The 23,739-nt window shown below is 40.1% G+C and overlaps 1 protein-coding gene across 1 annotated transcript in view; it reads left to right on the forward strand.

Moving 5' to 3' along the window:
• LOC149088352 (ferric reductase 1-like) overlaps positions 1–23,739 on the forward strand; it is a 282,687-nt gene that overhangs the window by 249,774 nt on the left and 9,174 nt on the right. Inside the window, exon 6 of the mRNA XM_089252900.1 lies at positions 15,310–15,463. Within this exon, the coding sequence (XP_089109026.1) occupies positions 15,310–15,463 (154 nt within the window). The remainder of the gene's footprint in view (positions 1–15,309; positions 15,464–23,739) is intronic.

Consider the following 23,739-nt stretch of genomic DNA (forward strand, 5'->3'; position numbering starts at 1 on the left):
CAAATCTTAGGAGCCAACATTGCAAAAAAGAAAATCATACTGACACCTAAAATTTTCTATGCAGATCACAAAATATTTGGAGTTTATGTCTGAATCTTCCAACATGTGCAGATCATCACTAAGTGCTGAAAAAGTTGAATATAATTTTTTTTTACTTTGGATTATTTCTCCTAAAAATATGCTTGGCTGCCAAGAAATTTGGCCCGCGCCCTTTTCAATTTTTCGAGCCATGTTTCTACCCTAAAATTTTGGTCAGACAGATGAAGTGAAAAAACCTATTGGCATGCAGCTTACTTTATATTTTCACTTTACTTTCAGCTTCGCTCTAAAACACATCCTTAGCAACCTCTTGTGGGTCGGGGAACCCTATTTAAATAAACATAGAAATTTTGCAGTGTTGTATGGTCTCACTAGTTAAAAAGTATGATATTATTTGTCGTCAATTATATTAATTGTTTTAATATTTCCATTCACAAAATTTGCTAATCAGTAAATATGATAATAACATTTTCAAAGAATTAATATTGCTTTTCAGTTAGCAAAGTTTCTAAAGGTTTTTTTTAATGTCCTTCCTCTCATTTATATAGCCAAGACAAGTTTTTCAACAGTATACATGTTTTTACTTGCACTGGTCAAATTTTGAGTGGTACAGGTAGCCATTAAGAAATCTATCTTAATTTGCTCAATTCAATTATGTCAAAAAGAGTTGTTCTTTCAATAGTATCTGAAAAAATTATGATTATAAAGAAAATTACTCATAGCAAGATATTTCTCGAGAAAAACCAATATGGTATGGACTAAAAACAATGCCACCTTTCCCCCCCCCCCCCTTTGCTTATTTTGTTTTTGCACACATAAAATGTGTTGCTGAAATTACAATAATTTCAGAGGGAAGTATGTTTCTGTTGAGTTTTATATTGAGAAATATTCAAGTGATTGTACAGTTTACAATTTTTATGAATTTTCTCAACTTAAAATTGAATGTGTATAAATAGGTTATTTTATTCATCATGCAACATAAATGAGACACTGAAATACATTTCTTAATAAACATGTGAATTTATGTAATACAGCCTCTCCGAAACGCTATTATGTCTGCGATCTGATATAACGCCAAAATTCTTTGGGTGGGATGGTGGCATTAAATCGGGGTTCGACTGTTTTTGTTCCACTAGGGTTGTTGATACAAATTAAATCAGTGAAAATGATGCGACATAATGTTAAAATTTATGTCATTAAATCATGCATGGAAACTGTTGCTCAAAGTCAAATACAAAGAATCAAAATGACCTTTGTTTGCTCTGGTAGAATTGTTTGGTAACCTTAAAAACCTTCAATAACTTCGTAGCTACCTACAGCCAAGTTCCTGGGAAACAAAATTTTTCAAGAGTTGGAAAAGTCTCACAAATGTGTGTGTGCGTATACACACACACACACAAACACACACTATAGAATGCCTAGGCAAAGTATAGAATAAAACCGGTATTTCATACTTTGCCTGAAACAACCAGGCATTCTATAGAATGCCTTTATTTCATACTTTGCCGGTAACACATATATATACTAAGAATTATATATATATAAAAATGAGGATAGAACAAAAAATTTTGTTGTATGCATAATAAAAAATTGATACAGATTGATTATATACAGTTGCCATTGATTACTGCAAATGTGGCAACATATCTTTTAGAAAAATGAACTTTTCGTCCATATCGAGTTGTACTTTTTGCAACTGATTGTTTAGACCTCCACCGGTGCTCCGTGTGCACTTCCCAGGGGCTCCGCGGCCACTCGAGGACAATAAAATAAATCAATAAATTTGATGAACAAACAAAAAAAAGAGGCCTAAAGTGTACCTCATATACTAAAAAGAGCTCCTCGAGTTAAACAGGGCTCCGCCATAGAAATTATACACTGAAAAGGGCTCCGCGAGTCAAAAAAGGTTGAGAACCTCTGGTTTAGACTGTTCTGCTATTACAGGTTCAGAATGTTCTGATGGTGTTGCAGGTTCAGAATGTTTCGTTGTTGCATCTGAATTTTCCACAAATGCAGGTTTTACGCGATCAATTGACACTTTGAGTGTTCGGATCGAAAGTTCGATATTCACTGTCTCGTCATTTCTGGTGATCACTTTATGTGGTCCCGTGTAAGGTTGCGATAGTGGTGGACGCACAGTATCCACTCCCAAGAATACGTGTGTGCAATCTTTCAGAGATGGATGGACATACATCGCTGTTTGACCATGTGCTGATGTAGGCACATGCTTTAATGAACGCATCTTTTCTTTGAGTTCCGTCATGAAATTCGGAGAATACGTTTCTATAGGCTTTGAAGAGTCTGTGAGAATATCAGCTGGTAGACGTAATGAAGTACCGTACACAAGTTCTGATGCACTAGCTCCGATGTCTGGTTTTATTGCTGTTCTGATACCTAATAGCACTATGGGTAGTGTATCAGTCCAGTTTTGATTCTCGTGAGCTTTGATTGCCGATTTTAAATGACGGTGGAATCTCTCAATCAGTCCATTGGATCTTGGGTGAAAAGCTGTAGAGAGCGAATGCGATTTGTGCCAAGAAAATGATCGAGTTCCTTGAATAGAGTTGACTCAAATTGCCTTCCTTGGTCCGTAGTGATAGTAATCAAGCAACCAAATCTGCTAATCCATCCCGTAAACAGTGCTTTGCATACTGTTTCGACGTTTATGTTGGGCATTGGGACATCAGCTGTATCTGTCTATGATGGTGAGACAATATTGCATTCCTTGTGATTTAGGAAGGGGTCGTATGATATCGATATGCCGGCGTGAGAAACGTGTATCTGGAGTTGCAAAAGTTCCTACATTAGTTGTGCTCTTGTGTGGCGTTGAATTTTGGACTTTTGGCATTGTGTACACTGTTGCACTAATAGCTTAACTGATTTATGCATATGAGGCCATACATATCGGGCAGATATCAGTTTACTTGTGGCCGAAGCTCCTGGATGGGGAAAGGTTATGAAAATGCCTAAAAATTGTTTCGCGTTGAGATTCAGGTACGAATGGTCCAGCTATACCTGTTGACAATAAATATTTGTATCAGCTAGAGGAAATGGTATCAGTTTTAATTTTAGAGAAGTGTTTCCTTTTTAGGTAATTTTGGATTTCAGGATCAGTTGATTGAATTTTAGCAAATTCTCTGAAATCTAAATCTGGTGCTGATGAAACTGAATCTACCTCAATGCGACTTAATGCATCAGCAACAACATTGTCGGTTCCCTTTTTATATCTTATATCAGTTGAAAACTGAGATATAAAATCGAGTCGGCGAAATAGTCTTGGAGAGAATTTTTCTGGTTTTTGTTTGAAAGCAAAAATTAATGGCTTTTGATCTGTAAAAATTGAAAAATTTCCGCCTTCTAACATGTAACGAAATTTTCTTGTTATAGTATAAATTGCAAATAATTCTCTATCATAGGTTGACCATTTCTTTTGGGTGTCTGATAATTTTTGAGAAAGAAATGCTAATGGTACCCATGCGTGGTCAGTATATTGCATTAATGTGCCACCAACAGCGTTATCAGAGGCGTCAACTGTGATACAAAGAAATATGCACCTGGCTTTGGATGCTGTAGCAAAGTGGCTTGAGCTAATGCTTGTTTTGCATCGTAAAAAGCAGTTTCAGCCTCAGGGTTTCACTGTAGTTTATCGGCTTGACTGCATGATTTTGTTAGTTTTGATTTCTTTTTATTTTGTCGACCTTGAAGAAATTTAACCAATGGAGATAATATTTCCGCTGCTTTAGGCCCGAATCTCCTATAGAAATTAAATAGGCCTAAAAATCTGCGTAATTGTGTTACAGTTTCTGGACGAGGAAAATCTTGTATAACTTTAACGTGATCTGAAAGTGCTTTAATTCCCTTCTCTGAAACGCTAAAGCCTAAGAAATTAATGTTAGAAACACCAAAGATGCATTTCGATGGTTTAAGACTTAAATCATTATGATTTAGCCTATCGAAAAGTTCGCGCAGGTGTTTGAGATGTTCTTCCTCTGATTCCGAAGCAATCAGAATATCATCCAAAAATGCATAGGCAAAAGGCAAACCGCGAATAACTTCATCAATGAATCGTTGAAATGTTGCGGCTGCATTGCATAGCCCAAATTGCATTCTTGTGCTTTCGTACAGGCCAAAAGGAGTAGTTATGGCTGTTTTATGAATATTATCTGAATGAATGGGTATTTGATGACATGCTTTAATCAAGTCAACATGCGAAAATATTTTTTTTCCATGTAGTTTTGCAGTGAAATCCATAATATTAGGCACACTATACCTGTCTTTCACTGTTAGCGCATTTAGTGCACGATAATCGCCGACTGGTCTGTGCAATCTTTTTTTGGTACAAGATGTAGTGGAGAAGCGTAAGGACTTTTTGAAGGACGCATGTGGCCTAAATTAATCATTTGCTCGAATTCATCTTTTGCAGCACGTAAACGATCTGGTGCAAGTCGTCGTGGTTTTGCAAACACCGGTTGACCGATTGTTTCGATATGATGCACAATGTTATGCTTTATTTCTACATTTGCACGTGGTGGTTTTGTTATCTCAGGAAATTCTTTAAGTAACTGATGATATTGAGTGTCGCCTGTAATCAGCATGATTGAGTGAATTGATGCTAATTGAATTTTTGCTATAGATGATAAATTGGTTACCGAATCAAATATTTTTCTTAATTTTAGATCAGGAGTAAGACCGAAATTGAAAAGAAAATCTGCGCCTATTATTGGCGTGTACACATTTGCTACTAAAAATGGCCATTGGAATTTTCTTCGTAAATTCAAATCAATTGTGAGTTTTTGTCGATATACATTAATGTTAGATGAATTTTCCGCATGTAAAGTGAATAACACTGGTTTCATGCGATCGACAGAGTTCGCCGGAATAAGCGAAACATCAGATACTGTATCAATAAGAAAATTTATGTTCACCTTTTTATCTGTTACAAAAACTCGACGGGATTTTGTGGGCAAAGTGAATGCCGCCTCTACACTTTGCTTTCCGCGTTTCCCGAATTATTGTAAGTGCACGGTTGTTCACATTTTCGCGAAGAGAGACTCGATGAAAAAGTCAGTTGTGATTGAACTTTGCGAGAAAGTTGTCAGCTCTCCGATTAGCTTGTAAATACGTGCAAATTGCTGTTCTGTAAATCAATCTGTGTTTGTCCGTCGAAGCGCTTCCAAACGGCAGACTTGTTTTTTATACTCGTCGAGGGGTTGGTGCGCTAACCCAATACCTTCTAGAGCAGAAAGCCTTCGCCCGTGATATTTTCGATGCTGTGACGTCATCACGCTCCGGCCTGTTTTTTCGCCGTCGGTAGCTGATTGTCCCTGATCGCCATATCGACAGCCGTTAGCACGCACGTGCGCGCAGTTTTTTAATGATAAATTTCTAGTTTGAACGTTAATTTTATTAATTTCTTGGCAAGGCAATAAACAATATTGTTGCCCAAGTCCTTTAAAAAGAATATTTGAAAAAAACAACAGCTAATCCGGCCACCAGGGAGCTTCAGTGAACGAGGTATAGGCCTATCTGTTCAGCTGCATATAAAATCACACACAGGTGAGTTCATTTTTTATTATTACATGAAATGCATTGATCAATATCCTGTAATATTATTGTAACAAACTTAATCTCATAATCCCAATTTTCATAAACTCAGTGCCAGGGTTGTTTGGTTTAAACCTTGGTTTTAACCAACTGGTTTTTTTCAAAAAATCAGATAAAAGTGGCCTAAATATCATTTTTTCCCCTGAAAAATATCATATTCGTTCATTATTAGCCAAAATGTTTCATTTTTACCTCATTTTATATCCTTGGGGTACATTCTGACGGTATATCTTTAAATGACATAAGATTTTATAAGTGGTTTTTTTCAAAAAGTCTCATAAAAGTGGCCAGAATATATATATATTTTTCATATGAAGTATCTTAGTCATTTAAAGTTATATATAAAATCCAAAACTTCTCATTCTTACAACATTTTCTAACCTTTGGCTACATTCTGATGCTCTATCTTTAGCAAATTCATGAATAAGGATTGCATCACACATCTAAATGTAGTGGTGTATTACATATCTCACAGGGTTTCTTTTTCCTTTCACAAAGAAGCAGCTACAGTAGTGACACCATCATGCTAGGGGCAGGTCCTATAATCCAATGAAGACACCAGCTGTCCTTAAAGGACAAAGACTAGTGTACTAGTTGTTACATTACCTCACATACATTTTCATTCCCATAAGAAGTAGCACATCTCCTACTGTATATCTCCCAGTCTTAATATTCAATAGTTGTTTTTTTATACTTTTACACACACACTGTTAAGCCCAGTTAATCAAGGTTCTACTGTATAGTAGTAACAGATTTATAAAAAATAATCAGCTATATACAGGGTGATTATAATTTAAGTTTTGATTCCAAAACTATACAATAAGTACTGATCGGAATGACCTGAAAATTTGCACGGATACTCCTGAAGCAATGGATGTTTCTTTCGCAAAAGAAAAAAGTGCAAAATGTGCAAGTAGATGATGCTGTACTTGGCCAGCAGTATAATCTATTTTGTGCAACCACATCATTTCGGCACTTCCACAGCATCAGTGTGTGGATAGAACTTCAAGATGCACATTGCAATACCAGCAAAGCAGCTGCTGAAGACCCATTTTGACAGGATGCACCTTAACCCTTGCAACTACTGGCTGTGGGGGTACCTCAAAATGTTATAAACAGTGGTCAGATTGCAAACTTTGATGAATTGTAATCTCCAGCACATTCCATATATGTTAGAAGTTCCTCATTCCTCAGGAATATGAACGGGGGAAAGGGGGCGCGTTTGGTTTAATAAAGCTGAATTGCAAGCACATCCACATTATGACCATGGCATACTTCGATTCTGTTGTTGAACAAGAATTTTTGTGCTTTCAACCTCATAGCCAGAACACGTGGTGGACAACATATTTAACATTTCTTAAGTAAGTTGTAGTTATTTGTTCAATTACTTCGTTTTTTGTGATGTTTCCATGAATTATGAAATGTTATAATTAAGGTATCATTCTGCCGTGACTGTCTATCGTTTCCATTCTGCGGGCAAATTTCCCACATGTTGGATGATGTCATTAATTTTACATTTTTAAGTATTTTTACCCCTTTATCAAATAAAATTACATTTTTTCAGGAATATTCATGTCAATTTTCAAGTCATTCTGACAATCGCTCTTTTTTAGTGTTTTGAAATCAGAACCTTAGTTATAATCACCCTGTATATCGTAAATCATCGTTAATTAATCTGCATTATTTATGCATCATTAAATGCATTATATTCACCTAATTTTTATTACTTTTTGCAAAATAGCTTCGTAATTAAGTATACTGAAAGTAACTGGAGAAAAACCTTTATATATTATATGATTAATTAGGATGGGAATAGTGTTAATTACATTAATAAACATTTTATTTTTGTTAATTATTGGAAGTTTGAATGATTTTTTAGAAATTTCATTGTTTTTAATGTTAATACTATTTAAAACAAAAAAAACCGGTTTAAACCAAAAAAACCTGGTTTAAACCAAAAAAACCCGGTTTTTTGGTTTTTTTCAAAAAAACCGGTTTTTTTACCAACCCTGCTCAGTGCTATACGTAGGGATAGGGCTTTATTAAGTTAATGGATAATATTGATTTATAAATGATAATCTATGATAAAATCATTTTTTAATGGTATCCTTTAACGTAAGAAATTTTTAATGAATAAACAGTTGGAGGGAATTTAGAATAATTACAGAAAATATATTTCATGCCCCCCCTCCCCCTCACATCCTGGAGCCGGGCTACTATGATAAAATTTTTAGTGGATCCCACAATATTTCTCATTGTAGCCTTCGATGGAATTTCAAACAATTACGTGAAAAGAAATATTTTATTTCATGCCCCTCTCCTGAAACTGGGTCCCTTGTTGATATCTGTGGAGATCTTGGTAAAACCTGCTAGGGTCAAAGCAATGAGAATCCCAAATTTCTTTAAAGTTATAATTTCAACTAAATACATTCACAAATTTTGAGAAAATTCAAAAGTCTAATGGTGCTTTTATTTCATGTGAACAGGTGTGTATGACTTGGACAGTATCATGGGATCATGTGAATTTGCTGAACACCCAAGAAGAGCGAGGACTGGAGCTTGCATTGATTGTAACTACCAACCAATGATCAAATCTAGCCCAAGCAACCGTCTTGAATGATATGTCTTCCATGGGACTTGGTTGCCTCGTGCCATATCGCGCCCAACCAAATCAAGATGTGTGTGTGTGTGGGGGGGGGGGGAGGGGTGGCATTAACAGTGCGTGTTGTGAAACATTTTGATTAGATATAATTAACAATATAAAGTAGCACGCTTTTGAAATACAGTGAGCTGAACAGCGTTTCGCCGCATCCATGTATCTAATGAGAGTCTTTTGGTAGACTATTTGTGCTTATACAATCTGTCACTACAGGTTCATTTTTATCCCCAGATTTTGTTCACAGTAAATGAGAATGACCTCAATGTTCCTGCATATTTTGAAAGTACAGTTGAACCCCGTTATAGCACTCCCTGTTGTAGTGCCAACCCCGCTCGCCGCCAGAAATTTTCAGTCAACAGATCTTCCATATAGGGATTATAATGTAATGTAGAACTATAAGGGGACGTCGTGTAGGAGGTGCTATTTTAGGAGCTATCAGGAACCTCACAGTTGAGATCGAATGTCCGTTTCGTTCTGCCTTGAGTTCGAGCCACGACGTTGGGTGCCAATTTTATAAGGGGACGTCGTGTAGGAGGTGCGTCTCTTTTCCGGGAGATGGCGGAATATTTCTAAACCCTTGATATTGGAGGGGTGTCCAATTAAAGCACGAAACTGCGGAACTTAAAGAAGAAGCCTTTATTTCGAAGCACACTCAAAACAGACAACCGTACAGAACGGAAGCCACATTCCAACTCACGTTCTCTTCTCTTGGAAGATAGATTTTCTCTTCTCAACTTCTTTTAACAACGTATAAACAAACAAAACGCATTATGTGCTGTAAGGCCACAGAGAGTTAGTAAAAATATCCATACTGGGAAAATAGATTCGTTATAATCTCCCCCTCTGGCTCCGACGACGTCTCGGCGAGGAACCAGTAAGAGCCATCTTTCCTTTGGAAGTAGTTCCTGACGAACAGAACGGGAAGCTCCGGGCAACTGCTGACACTCTTGTCTCAGGTCGAAGTTCAGTCCTCGAGTCACACCGGTTCTGAGGACGTCTACTCGGGTTCGGATGCACTTTTGAAGAATGCCACTCTCTTGGGGTCCGGGTAACCACGGTTGTGGCCTCACAATCTCGTAATGGAGTCAACTCCCTTTGGAATCGGTACTGCTTTACGGGATTCAAGACGAGTTCTCGTTTCCTCCCGTTTAGGAAATCAGCTTCCTGAGTAGATTCAACGTTTTCTATGATCTTATCCAAAACATCATTCCCATGTTGGGACTCGCCGAGAGTCCGTGAACTCTTCTCCACTACAATGAAGTTCAACAGCTCACACTGCTTGGCTCCTTTACCAATTGGGCTGGATAGCTTATCAGCGTGGCTGCCTTGACAGTTACGGGCAATATGACCACGATTTTTACACTGGTAACACACTGTCTCATCCCAACATCTTCGGGCAACGTGTCCACGTCGACCGCAGTTATAGCAAGCATGCCTTCCTCGCAAGGTCGAGCGAGAATTTGAAACACGACACTTTACGTAGCCTTCTCCAGGGCCACCTTTACAGCGGTGTACCCTGTCATTACCACTCTTGTTGATCTGGTGCTTGAGGAAAGGTCTTCCTCCCCCTAACTTGGAGCATCTATGGGATTCTTCTGAGAAGGAATAAAGTTCTCGCTGCTCGATGAAAGGTATCGGGCCTCCCCTGGCTTGAAGCATCGCTTAAACTTTGTCGGGAAGGAATCAAGTTCTCGTTGCTGAGAAGTGAGGTGGGTACCTTTATCTTCACGAAGTCGACATGATTGTGACTCAGTAGGTAGTGCCAGGAGGGCACTGCTTTCAGATGGGCTTTCGACGAACGGATGTCGCTTCTCAGGAGCTTCAGAGAAGTACCACTTTCCTTGCTGAACATCCAGGACGATACCAGCATCACTGAGAAAGTCGGTACCGAGAAGGGTTCGGTTTTCTCTGGCCTGTGGTAGCACCATCATCTCGGTGGGAATCACTTTACCTTGGACGTTAATGTCCACAGTCGTAGTTAGGACTTCGGCTCTACGAGCATATCCATCGGCTAGTCTCATAACGATAGTCTTGGGGGAAAAGGGCAAACCATGTTCTTGTAGGAGATGATATAGCTTCTCCCCTGCCACCGAATGTGTGGCTCCCGTGTCCGCACACACTGCTCCACGCTTATGACATCATGACTTCCGTATTTCTTTGACGTCTCTCAGTTGAGAAACTGGAAAAGTCCAAGGTGTCGACACTAACTTCTGGGGTGTTCGTGGCAGGATTGCACGTTCGACATCGGGACTTGACGACACCAGGTTCTCCGCACCCGTAACATCTTAGGACAGGATGACGTCCTGCATCTTCCGATTCCGGATTCGCACGTGGATTAGAATGAAAGTCTCTTTGTCGCACTGGGGACCTAAGGGGTTCATGTTGCTTTGACTGCAACTTCTTCCTCTCACATTGGATCTCGCTCTTTTTGTTTCGAAGGTTATCATAAGCATCAAGCTTCTCCACTATTTCATCAGGGGTAGTCCACTCCCTCCAAACATACTGAAAATGTTCTTTTACTTCGGGTGGAATCTTCTTCTTCATCTGATCCGAAATCATCAGATCTTTCAGCTCGTCAAAGTTGCTAATGTTCAGTTCGGACAGCCAGCCTTCGAAATAACTTTGGATCTCAAAGTGATAGTCCTTCCAGGTACTTCCAGGTGATTTTCTGTGCGTAGAGAAGAGCTGCCGGAACCTTTCCGCACTCAGCTTGAAACGGCGTAAGAGAACCTCCCGGATGTGGTCGTAATCATGGGCCTTATCTTCAGGTTCTCGAGCAATGAGCTTAGCAACTTCATTCGGCAAAACTCCCAGCAGATAGGCAACCCAGTTCACCTTCTCCACTTTCAAGAATTTTAGCTGTCTTTCAAACAACTTTAGGAATAGCGATATATCATCTTCACTCGGATTGAAATTCAGGATCAACCGCTTCACGTCGAACTTGGGCTGATCGATGAGAGCGACGGATGGCTCTTCTGCCGGTTGCGAGAGTCGTTGAAACTCAAGCTGCAACCGCATCTTTTCAAGTTCAAACGAACGTTCTCGTTCCTTTTCTTCGGTGATCCTAGATTGTTCCTCAGCTATTCTAGATCGTTCTTTTTCTTCGTCGATTCTGGCTCTTTCCTCAGCTATTCTAGATCGTTCTTTTTCTTCGTCGATTCTAGCTCTTTCCTCAACTATTCTAGCTCGTTCTTCTTCTCCCTCTCTTTCTCCGATAATAGTAGCCAGCAGGGCTTTCACGAATTCTTCCTCATAACCGGAGGACTTTGTTATTATATGCTTGAGATTACTACACGCGAATCATTCGGAACTTCCTCTCCTAATTCTAGAGCGAGTAGGATCAAATCACGTTTCTTACCTTTGGCCAAGTACGCCATTTCGATTTTAGGAGCTATCAGGAACCTCACAGTTGAGATCGAATGTCCGTTTCGTACTGCCTTGAGTTCGAGCCACGACGTTGGGTGCCAATTTTATAAGGGGACGTCGTGTAGGAGGTGCGTCTCTTTTCCGGGAGATGGCGGAATATTTCTAAACCCTTGATATTGGAGGGGTGTCCAATTAAAGCACGAAACTGCGGAACTTAAAGAAGAAGCCTTTATTTCGAAGCACACTCAAAACAGACAACCGTACAGAACGGAAGCCACATTCCAACTCACGTTCTCTTCTCTTGGAAGATAGATTTTCTCTTCTCAACTTCTTTTAACAACGTATAAACAAACAAAACGCATTATGTGCTGTAAGGCCACAGAGAGTTAGTAAAAATATCCATACTGGGAAAATAGATTCGTTACAGAACTAAAATAATTTCAGAGGTAAGTGTAAAATATGTGGCTCTCTCTTAAGTTTTATATCAAGAAATATTCAAGTAATATTGTACAGTTTTTAAAATTTCACATGAATTTTCTCTTCTTAAAATTGAACGAGTGTTGAAATATTTATAGAATAACACTAATAAGACAAAGATAGTGTTTCATTATGAACGTGCGAATTTATGTAATGAAGCCTCTCTCTGAAACACTATTCCAACCATTAACCGATATAACGCCAAAATTCTTTGGGACGGGTGGTGGCGTTATAACTGGGCTCGACTGTATTATGTTAAAGAAATGTCAATTTATTTTTCCATATAAATTAACAAATTTCTCTGACTTTATTAGAAACACCAAAAAAGGCAAGATTTCAACTATACATAAATTCTTCACATAAAACAGCTTAAAATATTCAAGTGATTATCATATTGTTGATATCAACGTGGGAGTAGTGTATAATCATAGAGTATTAAATAGAATTTTGCCCCATGTCTATAAATTTGGTCAGATACATATTTTGCTTGTCTTGAACATAGATGGCTTGTTGCTTTATAATGTAATTCTCAAAATTGATCCACGTTTGGATATTATTGGCTTTATTGTTGTAGCCATCGCAACTGATATGGTGCATTAATATTATACACTGATATAGTACATTGCATTAATAACAAAATAGTGGGTTTGTCCATTAGTCCCCACATAAATTTCCATGTTCATCCTCGCCCTTCAATGTACAGGGCCAGAACATTTTACCCTGATAGTGCATCAGATTAAAAATATCAGAAAAGCTGGCTGTATTAAAAAATTATGTTTTTCCCCCAATTAGAATTTTTCCTACGCCTATAAAGTTCGTTAGGTTCATGTTTGCCCTTCTTGAACATAGATCACACGTTGCTTCATAATATAATTCTCAAAATTAATCTAGAATAGAATTCATGCATCTGTATGAATGAGAATCATGCAATCATTCATATCCAATCCATAGTGGAAGGAGCAAAGCAACGTATATTTCATGAAAAGTTTTTTCGTTTTACATATTTATTTATTTTTATAAATGACTGAAAATACTTATTCATACATGAAATATATTAAATATATTGCATGTGTGATGAAAAATACAGGATATTATATAGTTGAATTGGTCTCAAAATTTTCTTTTGGTATTCAATGGACATTTTTTTGGTTAAAATCAACAGAAGAATGAGGTTCTGAAAAATTAATGCTCTCTTGGGGAAGTTTTGAGGTCAGAGGGCTAATTTTTAAAATGTTGTCAAGTTTTTATTAAAACTCTGGCCATAATTAATACTTGAAAATAATGGTTTATAAGCATAAACTTGGCTATTCGAGTGCTCAAGTCTTTACTAATGCATTAAATATTATTGTAGCTACTAATTCGGCCTCTTTCTCTATAACATTGAGAAAAAACATAGCAACGTGGGTCAAATATAAAACACATCGGCGTTAGTGTGTGGTGCTGCTGGAAAACGATCTTACAGGGAAAACGGGTTTCGTAGGCCGAATCTCGATGACGTCACGAATCTCGGGGTCAGGCTTTCTGCTGTAGAAGGTATTGGCTAACCCCTCGATGGGGGACTCCTTGCGGTAGCAATTTTTTCCTGCGGTCTTGTCGCCGTTTTTGTTGTACCCCTGTGTCAGGAAAGCTTTCTGACAAGGACGAACCGGGTATCGAACTCGCGACACCTCTAAGCATCTTATCGACCTGGGCTACCGCGCCCATGTATGCGTTGAGACAACTCACATCGACTATGTTGTGAAACGTACCATTGGTCATATTTTTGCCTTTATAGCATCGAGTCGTTTGATCCATCATATCTGCACCAGATTTTGTTTTGTTGTATTGCAGAATTATACGTGGTTTTTCCTCTGGTGTTGAATTTTCCACCTCGGTTTGACCTTGCATTGCACTGAGAAGCGTAACCGTTTATTTTTTTTCGGACAATATAGTTGACCGTTGAATTCGGACCAACTACCATTGAATCTTTCAGAACAGGAATTCAAAAAGATTGCTGTTTATTGTCCTTTTGTGTGTGCGTGTGAGTGCATTAATCTACTTTTACACACACAAACAATTGAACAATTGATTCCGCACATTTTTTTTTGGTGGTTCAGACATACGTGTGCTGCCGTTGTTTCAATTCACAAGCTATGATACCGATAATTCACGAAATTATCGGCAGTAATATTTTCACCAGCACCTATGTGTATGCTCTGTCAGTTTCCAGAACTACTCTTTCACCTTGAATGGCTTCCCTCTCTTGTTGTGATCTATTTCTAGTGTATATCTACATGTTGCGCACATTGATGTTGTGCTATTGCAAGTTATTTGGAATTTTATACCGCATTTTCCTCGTTTACTGGGTGTCTATTGCCTAAAGGACCCTTTGAATGTAACAACTGCTTGTCCAGCGTTCCGTTATTGTTGAAATTTCTAGGATTTTTTTCATTAGGAAGACCACCGCGTGTCATTATCTGCAAAACAAAATTAATTCCCGTTCCTACTCGCAACTATTTTGAAAAAAAACTTGAACAAGCACCAAACCTTGCCCACTTGATTATTCGACTTGCCTCGGTGGTGCCACTGTTTTTGCTATGCAAGACTGGGAAATAAGGCTTTGAAGGACAGGGAGACGAACAACTGTGCTAAAAAATCTGATTTTTCATTGTTTTTTTCATAAAATTCTCATAGGGGTCCAATGGACCTCATTGGGATTGAAAGCTACAAGTTTGAATAAGTTAGGCCTAATTGGAAAAAGGATGAATGTCCATTATAAAAAAGAACGAAAAATAGAAAAAGTCAATGAAGCTTGGCTCTCGAAAACGCACAGTTTACTCTCACAAATTTAGTTTAAATACATGAGGTGAGGTCCAGTGGACCCCATCGGTAATCTAAGGGTTCAACGGGATTCGACTGTAGTGCATTTGTAAAATGGAAAATTTGTTTACCCGGTTACTGGTTTAACCAACTTTGACGCAAAAAATGGTCTCTCGAAAAGACTAAAACTTGCAAGAAGGGTTTTTGGTATGTAGGTTTTACTGTTTTTCTGAAACTCAAGGTTTTTTTAAAATAAAACCTCACAGAATATGTTAATTATTTTACTACTTGGTGCTTCGATTAATAGGAATTCTAACAATGCTAAGATTATCAGCGCTGGGATAAAGAATTATTTTTATTTCCAGCCCATGGAAAATCGTAAGATGGACTTGGATGGAAATCGGATGTGGTGCAGTTTCACTTTGCCGCTTTCTAGTCATACCGAGGAAGAAGATCTCGATTTGAATAAATCTTGGTATCAAGTGTATATGAGAGGATCAACTAACGTTACTAAAACCGGTAAGTTCTCTTGTAAAATTGCTGCAGTTTTCCCAGGGCCGGATTTACCCATATGAAAGCCCTAAGCACACAAGTGATTTTGGTGCCCCCCCCCCTTTACTTTTAACATTAACGCATGACCCGAAGAGACCTCGTGACAATTCGATCATTACAATTTTCACGAATAAGTGTGTAAATTGGTAGGCAATTATTTTTAAGTGGGGGGGAGTGATCAGGGCCGCAACTAGATGTTTGGTCACCCGTGGCAAGTGCGCATTTTGGCGCCCTCTTGTAATGTTGAAGGTAAGATTTGAGAATGTAATTTGTGCCCCCCCCCCTGGTCAAGTGCTCGGGACACGAGACTCACCTGCTTCCCCCCCCCCCAGTTGCGGCCCTGGGGGTGATCCAGAAAGATAATTTCACTCAAGGATCCCACGGCTTGGGGAACATCGATTGCCGGGAGGCCTCATGACAATTTGATCTGGTTAAAGTTTTGGAATGAGTAAGTATGCAAATTAAGTAAGGTAAGCAAGGTAGTAAGGTAGGCAGGTATTTGTAGCTAAGTGGAGGATGGGCCCTCAAAAAAATTTGTTTTACCAGGAGGCCTATGATGCTGTTGAGACAGCTCTGGACTTACGGTATTGTATGGAAATACAGCAAAATTTCAATCCAAATACTGAGAATGATACAAGTTCGTGTTTAATTAACTTACTAAGACACAATTTCGCGTGCAGTTAACTCAGTTTCTCTGCTTTTGTGTCACCCTCGGGGCCGCAACTAGAAACTAAAATTTACTCTGTTACTTAAGGGAATCTGTATCCATTTTGGCACCCCTCTCCACAATTTTTAACGAAAAAATAGTAAACTCAGTAACCTTCTTGGTTCAAAGACTCTGTGCCGTCTTAAGGCATTTGCCCACTCGGGCATGCCCCGGGCTCCTCAAGCGAAGAGGGGCCTCACGAAAATGAGATGTGGTTGAAATTTTCAATAAAAAAACCTCAGAAAAATTAATTGGCCCGGGGGCTCGTGATACACTTAAGACGGCCCTGCAAAGACTGCGCACCAGACCCTCCCCCTGCCCTCAATAACTTGTAGCCCTGGTCAATATTTCGATAAAGATATTCAACTCTGCAATCAAGTGCTCTTAAAGTTTTAGGATTTTCTACCGGATAGCCGAAATTTTTAATTTAAAAAAAGTACTACTTGATCATTTTTTGTGGTTCCCCTTTTCTCTTGATGCCCTAAGCACGTGCTTATTTTGCTTAATGGTTAATCCGGCCCTGAGTTTTCTTCTCACTGGTATAATGCGCTTAAGCATTGGAATAACACCTCTAAACATTCTTTGGTACCATAGAGTAAGAACAAGAATTTCTATGAAACAAAAAAGGCTTTCGTGGCCATCGTTTAAATTAGAATTTAGATTAATGTTATCGGGTTTTTTGGTACACGCCGTGTACTTCACGTCGGCCAAAAAAACCGGAAACTTTTAAGCTAAATTCTAAAGAATTACTATGTTTGGTGCTTCAGGCAGCTATCTTATCGACCTCTCCAGTATACAAGATTCATTGAGAGACTGGTAATTTGTAGAAATGAAGATTACAAGGAAGAAAATTCATCACTGCCCCCACGGGGACTCGAACCCCGGTCTCTCGCTTGCCGGACGAGTTCTCTACCATCTAAGCTATGGAAGCAGATAGAAGGTTTCAACCTTGTGTTGGCTCCTAAGGAAATGGCCGCAGCTTCAAATCAAAGTATTCCGGGATTTTACTAACGATTTCAAAAAACAGACTTTATTCGAATTTAGAACATTTACAAGCGTAGCCTAAATACGCCTACTTTCCTCTACCATCCATTAATTCAATCTCTCCAATACTACTGCTCTCATCCTTTTTTTATTAAGCTTCACGTTCTTACAAATCGCTCGTTCGCTCGAGTACAAAGTCACGTTACATTTCTTCCTTTTCAGCGGCTGTTCAACAGCTTCCTACACTCGGTCATCCTGACCTGCAATCGTCCCGATTGCCCCACAGTACTGGTCTTTACGTGTCGACCTCTTCGGATTACGTCTTGGTAACACTGGCTCATCTTCTTCTTGCACTGAAATGTCTTCATCATCGGACTCAGACTCACACCTCCAAGCTTTTAGTTGGCTCACGTGCGCTGTTGTCGTGTACAGATGACCTTTCACTGTTGATTCCAATTCAGTCACCCGATACGTGTCATTCGGTAATACAGCCGTGACATCGGTCCTCTATACTTAGGTTGAGTCTTCGTCGGTTGCTCCATGGCTCTCGGACTTCTCTTCATAACAACAACCTCGCCTGGTTCGAACACTATTGTAGCACATCTGCGCTTATCGAAGGTACTCTTCATTTTTCTTTGATTCTCCACGATTATATCTCGAGCTTCTTTTCTTACTTCCTCTGGATCCATCCACGAGTTATTCTCCTCATCTGCTAACCGTCTCAACATTCCATCATTGAATCTTGGAGAATATCCATGCAATATCTCAAATGGTGTCTTACCAGATGACTTGTTCACAAAGTTGTTCAGATTTCGTTCTACCAACTTGATTTTCACGTCCCAGTCCTTATGGTCTCTGTTCTCCATACCTGTAGTTATCGACGACAATATAGTCCTATTTGCTCTTTCGACCATCCCATTTGCTCTAGGGTGTTTCGTTGAATTGAGCGTATGGTGAATTCCGTTATTCTTGCAGTACTTTTCAAACTGGTGTGACGTAAAACAAGAACCACGATCGCTTATAATTCGGTCCGGTAGTCCAAAGTCATTCACAAAGATGTCGACCGATTTCATTACACAGGTAGTTGAAGTATTTCTAACTGGAAATAATCGTACCAATCTGGTAAGGTTGTCAATGATCACTAGTAGCTCCTGATTTCCCTTCGAACTTTTGACAAAAGGTCCCAGATGATCCATATGTATCACTGCAAACGGTCTTTTTCCGGGTTCGATTGCGTGCAGCAATCCCTGTTGCTTACCTGCCGGTAACTTATTGACAAACATTCCAGACACATAGCTATATGACGTTTTATATAGCGTTTCATGTATGGGAACCAGTACATTTCCTTGATCTTCCCAACTGTTCTGTCTGTGGCGAAATGCCCCATAAGATCATGAAATTTGATTACAGTACCTTTCCGCATGCACTTCGGAATTACATACAGTAGTTTCAATTTTCCTTAATCGTCCAACTTCCTGATTAGTCGGTTATTCTTCAGCTCGTACCCAAGAACTAATTGTTTTTCCTCCTTGGTCCGGTACGTATCGTTTTTCTGTAATATTTCTATATTTTTCTTCAGTTCGTCATGTGTATGCTGGATCATTAGGAATTGATCTTCCTCAGTGAGAGTTAAGCATATTGATACGAAGGCCGGTTGTATCAATTAAAATTAGACATGAATAAAATAATTACATATAACTCCAGACTCATTTTCCTTACATTTATTCCGCACCTATCTCACTGTTCAACTGATAATAAATTACATGTTCATTTAATTACGCGAGGTGACAAGTAGTGAAGAGGAAGGAGTCAGTAATTAACTTACCGCCGCCAGGCAGAGGGGTCAGCGCTCGCTTCGAAGTTTCTTGTCACTCTGTCTCTGTGTTACGGCTTCTTCCTGAAGGTCTCATTCTATCTCGCCAAACACCTTATTGTGCGCCAACCGACACCCTCTTGTGCGCCAACCGACACCCTCTTGTGCGCCAAAACAGCGTAGTGTTCCCACATAACAACTTGCAGTTACGGTTAAATTGAGCAGGGAAATTATCACAATTTATTTCCCTGTATCAATATCTCTAATTTCTGATCGATAAATGAGTCTAGAGTATCTTTTGATTCTGCTACAGGTGCTCTACTAAGTGCGTCTATATGTGCCATTTTTGATCCTGATCGATGTTTCACCTCGAAGTCATATTCCTGAATTAGATCAAACCACCTGGTTATCTGTGGATTCATGCATTTCTTTGTATTCATGTAGACCAAAGCTTGACAATCAGTGACGCTAGTGAACTTGATCCCAATTAAGAATTGTCGCAATCTATCCAACGTCCAAACAATCGCCATCAATTCCAATTTACTCGAGTGATATTTACTCCCAGTTTCTGTGGTCTTCTTGCTCACACAATATACTAGATGCCACTTGCCGTTCGTTCCTTTCTGCAACAACATTCCCGCTAACCCAATTGAGCTCGCGTCACAATGGACTTCGGTTTCCGCTCTCGCATCATAGTGTGATAGTATGGGTTGGCACATCAACGCATACTTCAGTTCTTCAAAAGCTCTTGTCTGTTCCTCTTTCCAAGTAAACTCTTCGTTCTTTCGTGTCAATCGTGTCAATGGATCAGTTTTCTGTGCATAGTTTTTTATGAATATTCTAAAATAACTAGTCAATCTTAGAAATCTACGTAGTTCATGAACGTTACCGGGAATCGGAAAGTCTTTGACAGCTTTCAACTTCCTTGAACCTGGCTGAATGCCTTCTGCATTGACACCGAATCCTAAGAACTCCAGTTCCCCTTTCCCGAATTCACATTTTGTCAACTTCAGCGTCAATCCGGCTGTTCTCAGTCTTTCAAACACTTCTCTAATTCGCTCCATCATATCTGTCCAATCCTTCCCTGGTATCAAGATATCATCGAGATAGCATAAGACCTTAGTGTTCATGAGTGGACCCAACATTTGACACATCAGTCTTTGAAACTCTGCTGGTGCATTTGCTAACCCGAATATCATACGTTCAAACTGTCCTGTTTCATCTGGAGTGATGAATGCTGTTTTCAACTTCGCTTCCTCCGTTAGCGGTATCTGCAAGTATCCATGAGCTAGATCCAACGTCGTAAACACTTTACACCCAGCCAAATTTTCCAGTAAATCATCGATTCGTGGCAATGGGAATTTGTCTTTCACTGTCTGATTATTCAATCGACGGTAGTCCACAACTAATCGGTTTTCACCTGTCTTTTTCTTCACCAATAATACTGGACTAGCATACGGTGACCTAGTTTCTGTGACTACACCATTATCTTTCCATTCTTTCACGATATCGCTGATTGCCGTCCTCTCAGACAAACTTGTTCTATACGGCGGTATACAAATAGGTTTGCTGCCTTCTACTTCCTTAATGTCCATCTTAGTCAACGATGTACACCAAAGTTCCTCAATGGACAATGCAAAAACATCTCTATACTCATTCACCAATGACAAAACTTCACGCTTTTCTTCTTTCTCAGTTGAATCGTCGAACTTTATCTCATCTAAACGAATTCCTCTTCTCTTACGTCCTCGTCCCTCACACGTAGTACCCACATTAGCAAATTTCTTATCGCGAGACTGTAATTCATCACACAGTTCATCCTTCAAGGCCACACTTGAAATGATATCATTCATCCTCACCGATTACTTCAATGTCCCTCGATCCTATGACGGCCTCACTCACGCAGCAATCAGTCGAAGGACTCACTTCTTCATCCACCAGAACATCCCAGTTTTCACGTAGCTCATCACACACAAAAGAGTTTCTGACTTCGGGGTTTCCTACAGCTTCATCAGATTCTTCTAATTCCCTCATGCTGAGTTTATCAACAACGATTGACGCACGACCGATACACTGTCCTTCACCAAACTTCACAACATGTTCCCCTAAATTCAAAATAGGAACCTTCGTTTTCCCCTTCACGACTTCTAGCAAGACATCAGTATTTCCTTCACCAGATCTCCATAACCGAATAATTCTTCTGATTTCGGCACATACTTGAGCTTCATATCCTCCGCTACGGACTTCTTCAACAATGTCACACTACTTCCAGTGTCGATCAAACATGAGATGAGACGCCCATCATTGATCCTAGCATTTTTGATGCAGTTCCCTTCGTAACAATCAGCACAACCATTTGCTGCCAAGTTGACTTTCTTCGTTGTAGTCTGATCACAGTGCTTTTGAATATGACCGGCCACACCACACAGGCGGCATGTTAACTTCTTCTTTCTTGGACAATCACGCGACACATGACCCAGGTATCCACACGAAAAACATCTGGGCTCCCAGTCCTGCCGCTTATTGTCTCTCGGAACCGTTGGCCTGACACGTTGTCCCTCGCCGTCACGAACTTCACTCATACGAGGTCGATTGTTCCGGTTCAAAGTCGTTCCCATCATCATGTCTCTCCTTGGATCCACGTGCACAATTCGATCCTGAGCAACGGTTCTTCGGTGAGCATCTACCCTTTGGTCATCTCAAAATCCGGATCTTCGTTCATCAGTCCCGGTGAACTTGCGACTCTTTACATCCTCGATCTCGGATCTCACGACTTCGTATTCATCAAGCTTCTTCGCTAATTCATCAGGGTTCACAAAACTAGACCACTGATCGATGAAATGTTCACGAATGTTCGTCGGTACCCGCGATTTCATCTGCTCTGTGACGATCAGTTTCTTCAATGATTCAAACTCGGTAACATTCAGAAGAGATAGCCACTCGGAGAAGAAGACATTCAACTCATATCCAAAGTCCTTCCAAGTCGCCTTCAGACGTCGGGAGTGCTGGATAAACTTTTGCCGTATCTTCTCTGTCGTCAGCTTGAATCGATTCAGCAACAGTCCCTTGACGAAACCATAGTCGTTAATTCTCTCTTTGGGTTCACGGATCACGATTTCGGACACTTCGTAAGGCAGTAACACTAATAAGCTAGTGACCCATTGTCCCTCTGGTACTCTCGCAAGTTCGGCCTGGCACTCGAAGTACTGTAAATACAGACTTAAATCCCCGTTATCCGCGTCGAACTTCTGTATCTTCTTCGTCAAATCGCACGGTACGATGCGATGACTTTCGGTGTCATCATCGATATTTCGCGACGCCGCACATGTTATCCGAAGACGCTCCAGTTCGAACTGCCGCTCGGCCTCTCGTTCCTGTCGCTGAGCTTCATCTTTTTCCTTCTGTCGCAGCGCTTCATCTTTTTCCTTCTGTCGCAGCGCTTCGGCTTCTTCTTTCCGTCGCAGAGCTTCGGCTTCTTCTTTCCGTCGCAGAGCTTCGGCTTCTTCTTTCCGTCGCAGAGCTTCGGCTTCTTCTTGACGGGTTTCGATGATCTGCTCAAGGAGTCCTCTAACAAAGTCCTCTTCATAGTTCTTCGACATGACGATGAGATTCTTCAGATCGGCGACTCTGTCATCTGAAGACGGCTTCTCCCCCAACTCCAACGCCAGCATCTCCAAGTCTTTCTTTCGTCCTCTCACGAGAAATGACATTTTCCTCTATCGCAGTCCGGTGCTATGTCCCGCTTCTGATAAATCTGTTGGCTCCTAAGGAAATGGCCACGGCTTCAAATCAAAGTATTCCGGGATTTTACTAACGATTTCAAAAAACAGACTTTATTCGAATTTAGAACATTTACAAGCGTAGCCTAAATACGCCTACTTTCCTCTACCATCCATTAATTCAATCTCTCCAATACTACTGCTCTCATCCTTTTTTTTTTAAGCTTCACGTTCTTACAAATCGCTCGTTCGCTCGAGTACAAAGTCACGTTACATTTCTTCCTTTTCAGCGGCTGTTCAACAGCTTCCTACACTTGGAGCGTATATATATGTTGAAAGGCACCGTACATGAACGGCGTCAACAATCAATTGAATGACATAGGCCAACTAGATGGCCACATGCATATAGAAATGTCCTCTCCACTTGTCAATACAAGATTCAATTAGAGACTAGTTATTTGTGGAGATGAAGATTAGAAGGAAGCCGCTGTGGTGGTCGAGTGGTTATAGTGCCGGACTCGTGATGCGAGGATCCGGGTTCGAACCCCACAGTGGTGGTCGGCTGAAGTTGGTTTTCTGTGGTTCCCAACTTCAAGGCGCAAATGCGAGCCGATCTCCCCGTTAAAAAGTCTCGCCACAGAAAGCAACAGTCCTACAACGGTAAATCATTCAACCATAACACTTCACTCATAGTTAGAAAAACTGGGGGCAGATGACAGCACTACACATAACAAGCATTACACAGAAACAAACTTTACGTCAGGTTGCACTACACGTACACGCACATTCCCGCATGTACCGATTCGTTGGGGGGTTCCGCGGGGAGGGGGTGCATGTGTGGTGTAGCAATAGTAGGTAGGGCCTCCAAAAAATGGCTCGGGGATCCATGATGTTCTTAAGTCAGCCACCTCGTTGGGCAATTTGCCTGTTGTGGCGTCGTATTTGTATTTGTAAGGAAGAAAATTCATCCACATGCTTCTATATGCATGTGGCCATCTGGTTGGCCTATGTCATTCACGAG

Source organism: Pholcus phalangioides, unplaced genomic scaffold, assembly GCF_987345545.1.
Source record: "Pholcus phalangioides strain wild (caught in Gottingen) unplaced genomic scaffold, Ppha-v1.0 ptg000003l_1, whole genome shotgun sequence".
NCBI classification, from domain to species: domain Eukaryota; kingdom Metazoa; phylum Arthropoda; class Arachnida; order Araneae; family Pholcidae; genus Pholcus; species Pholcus phalangioides.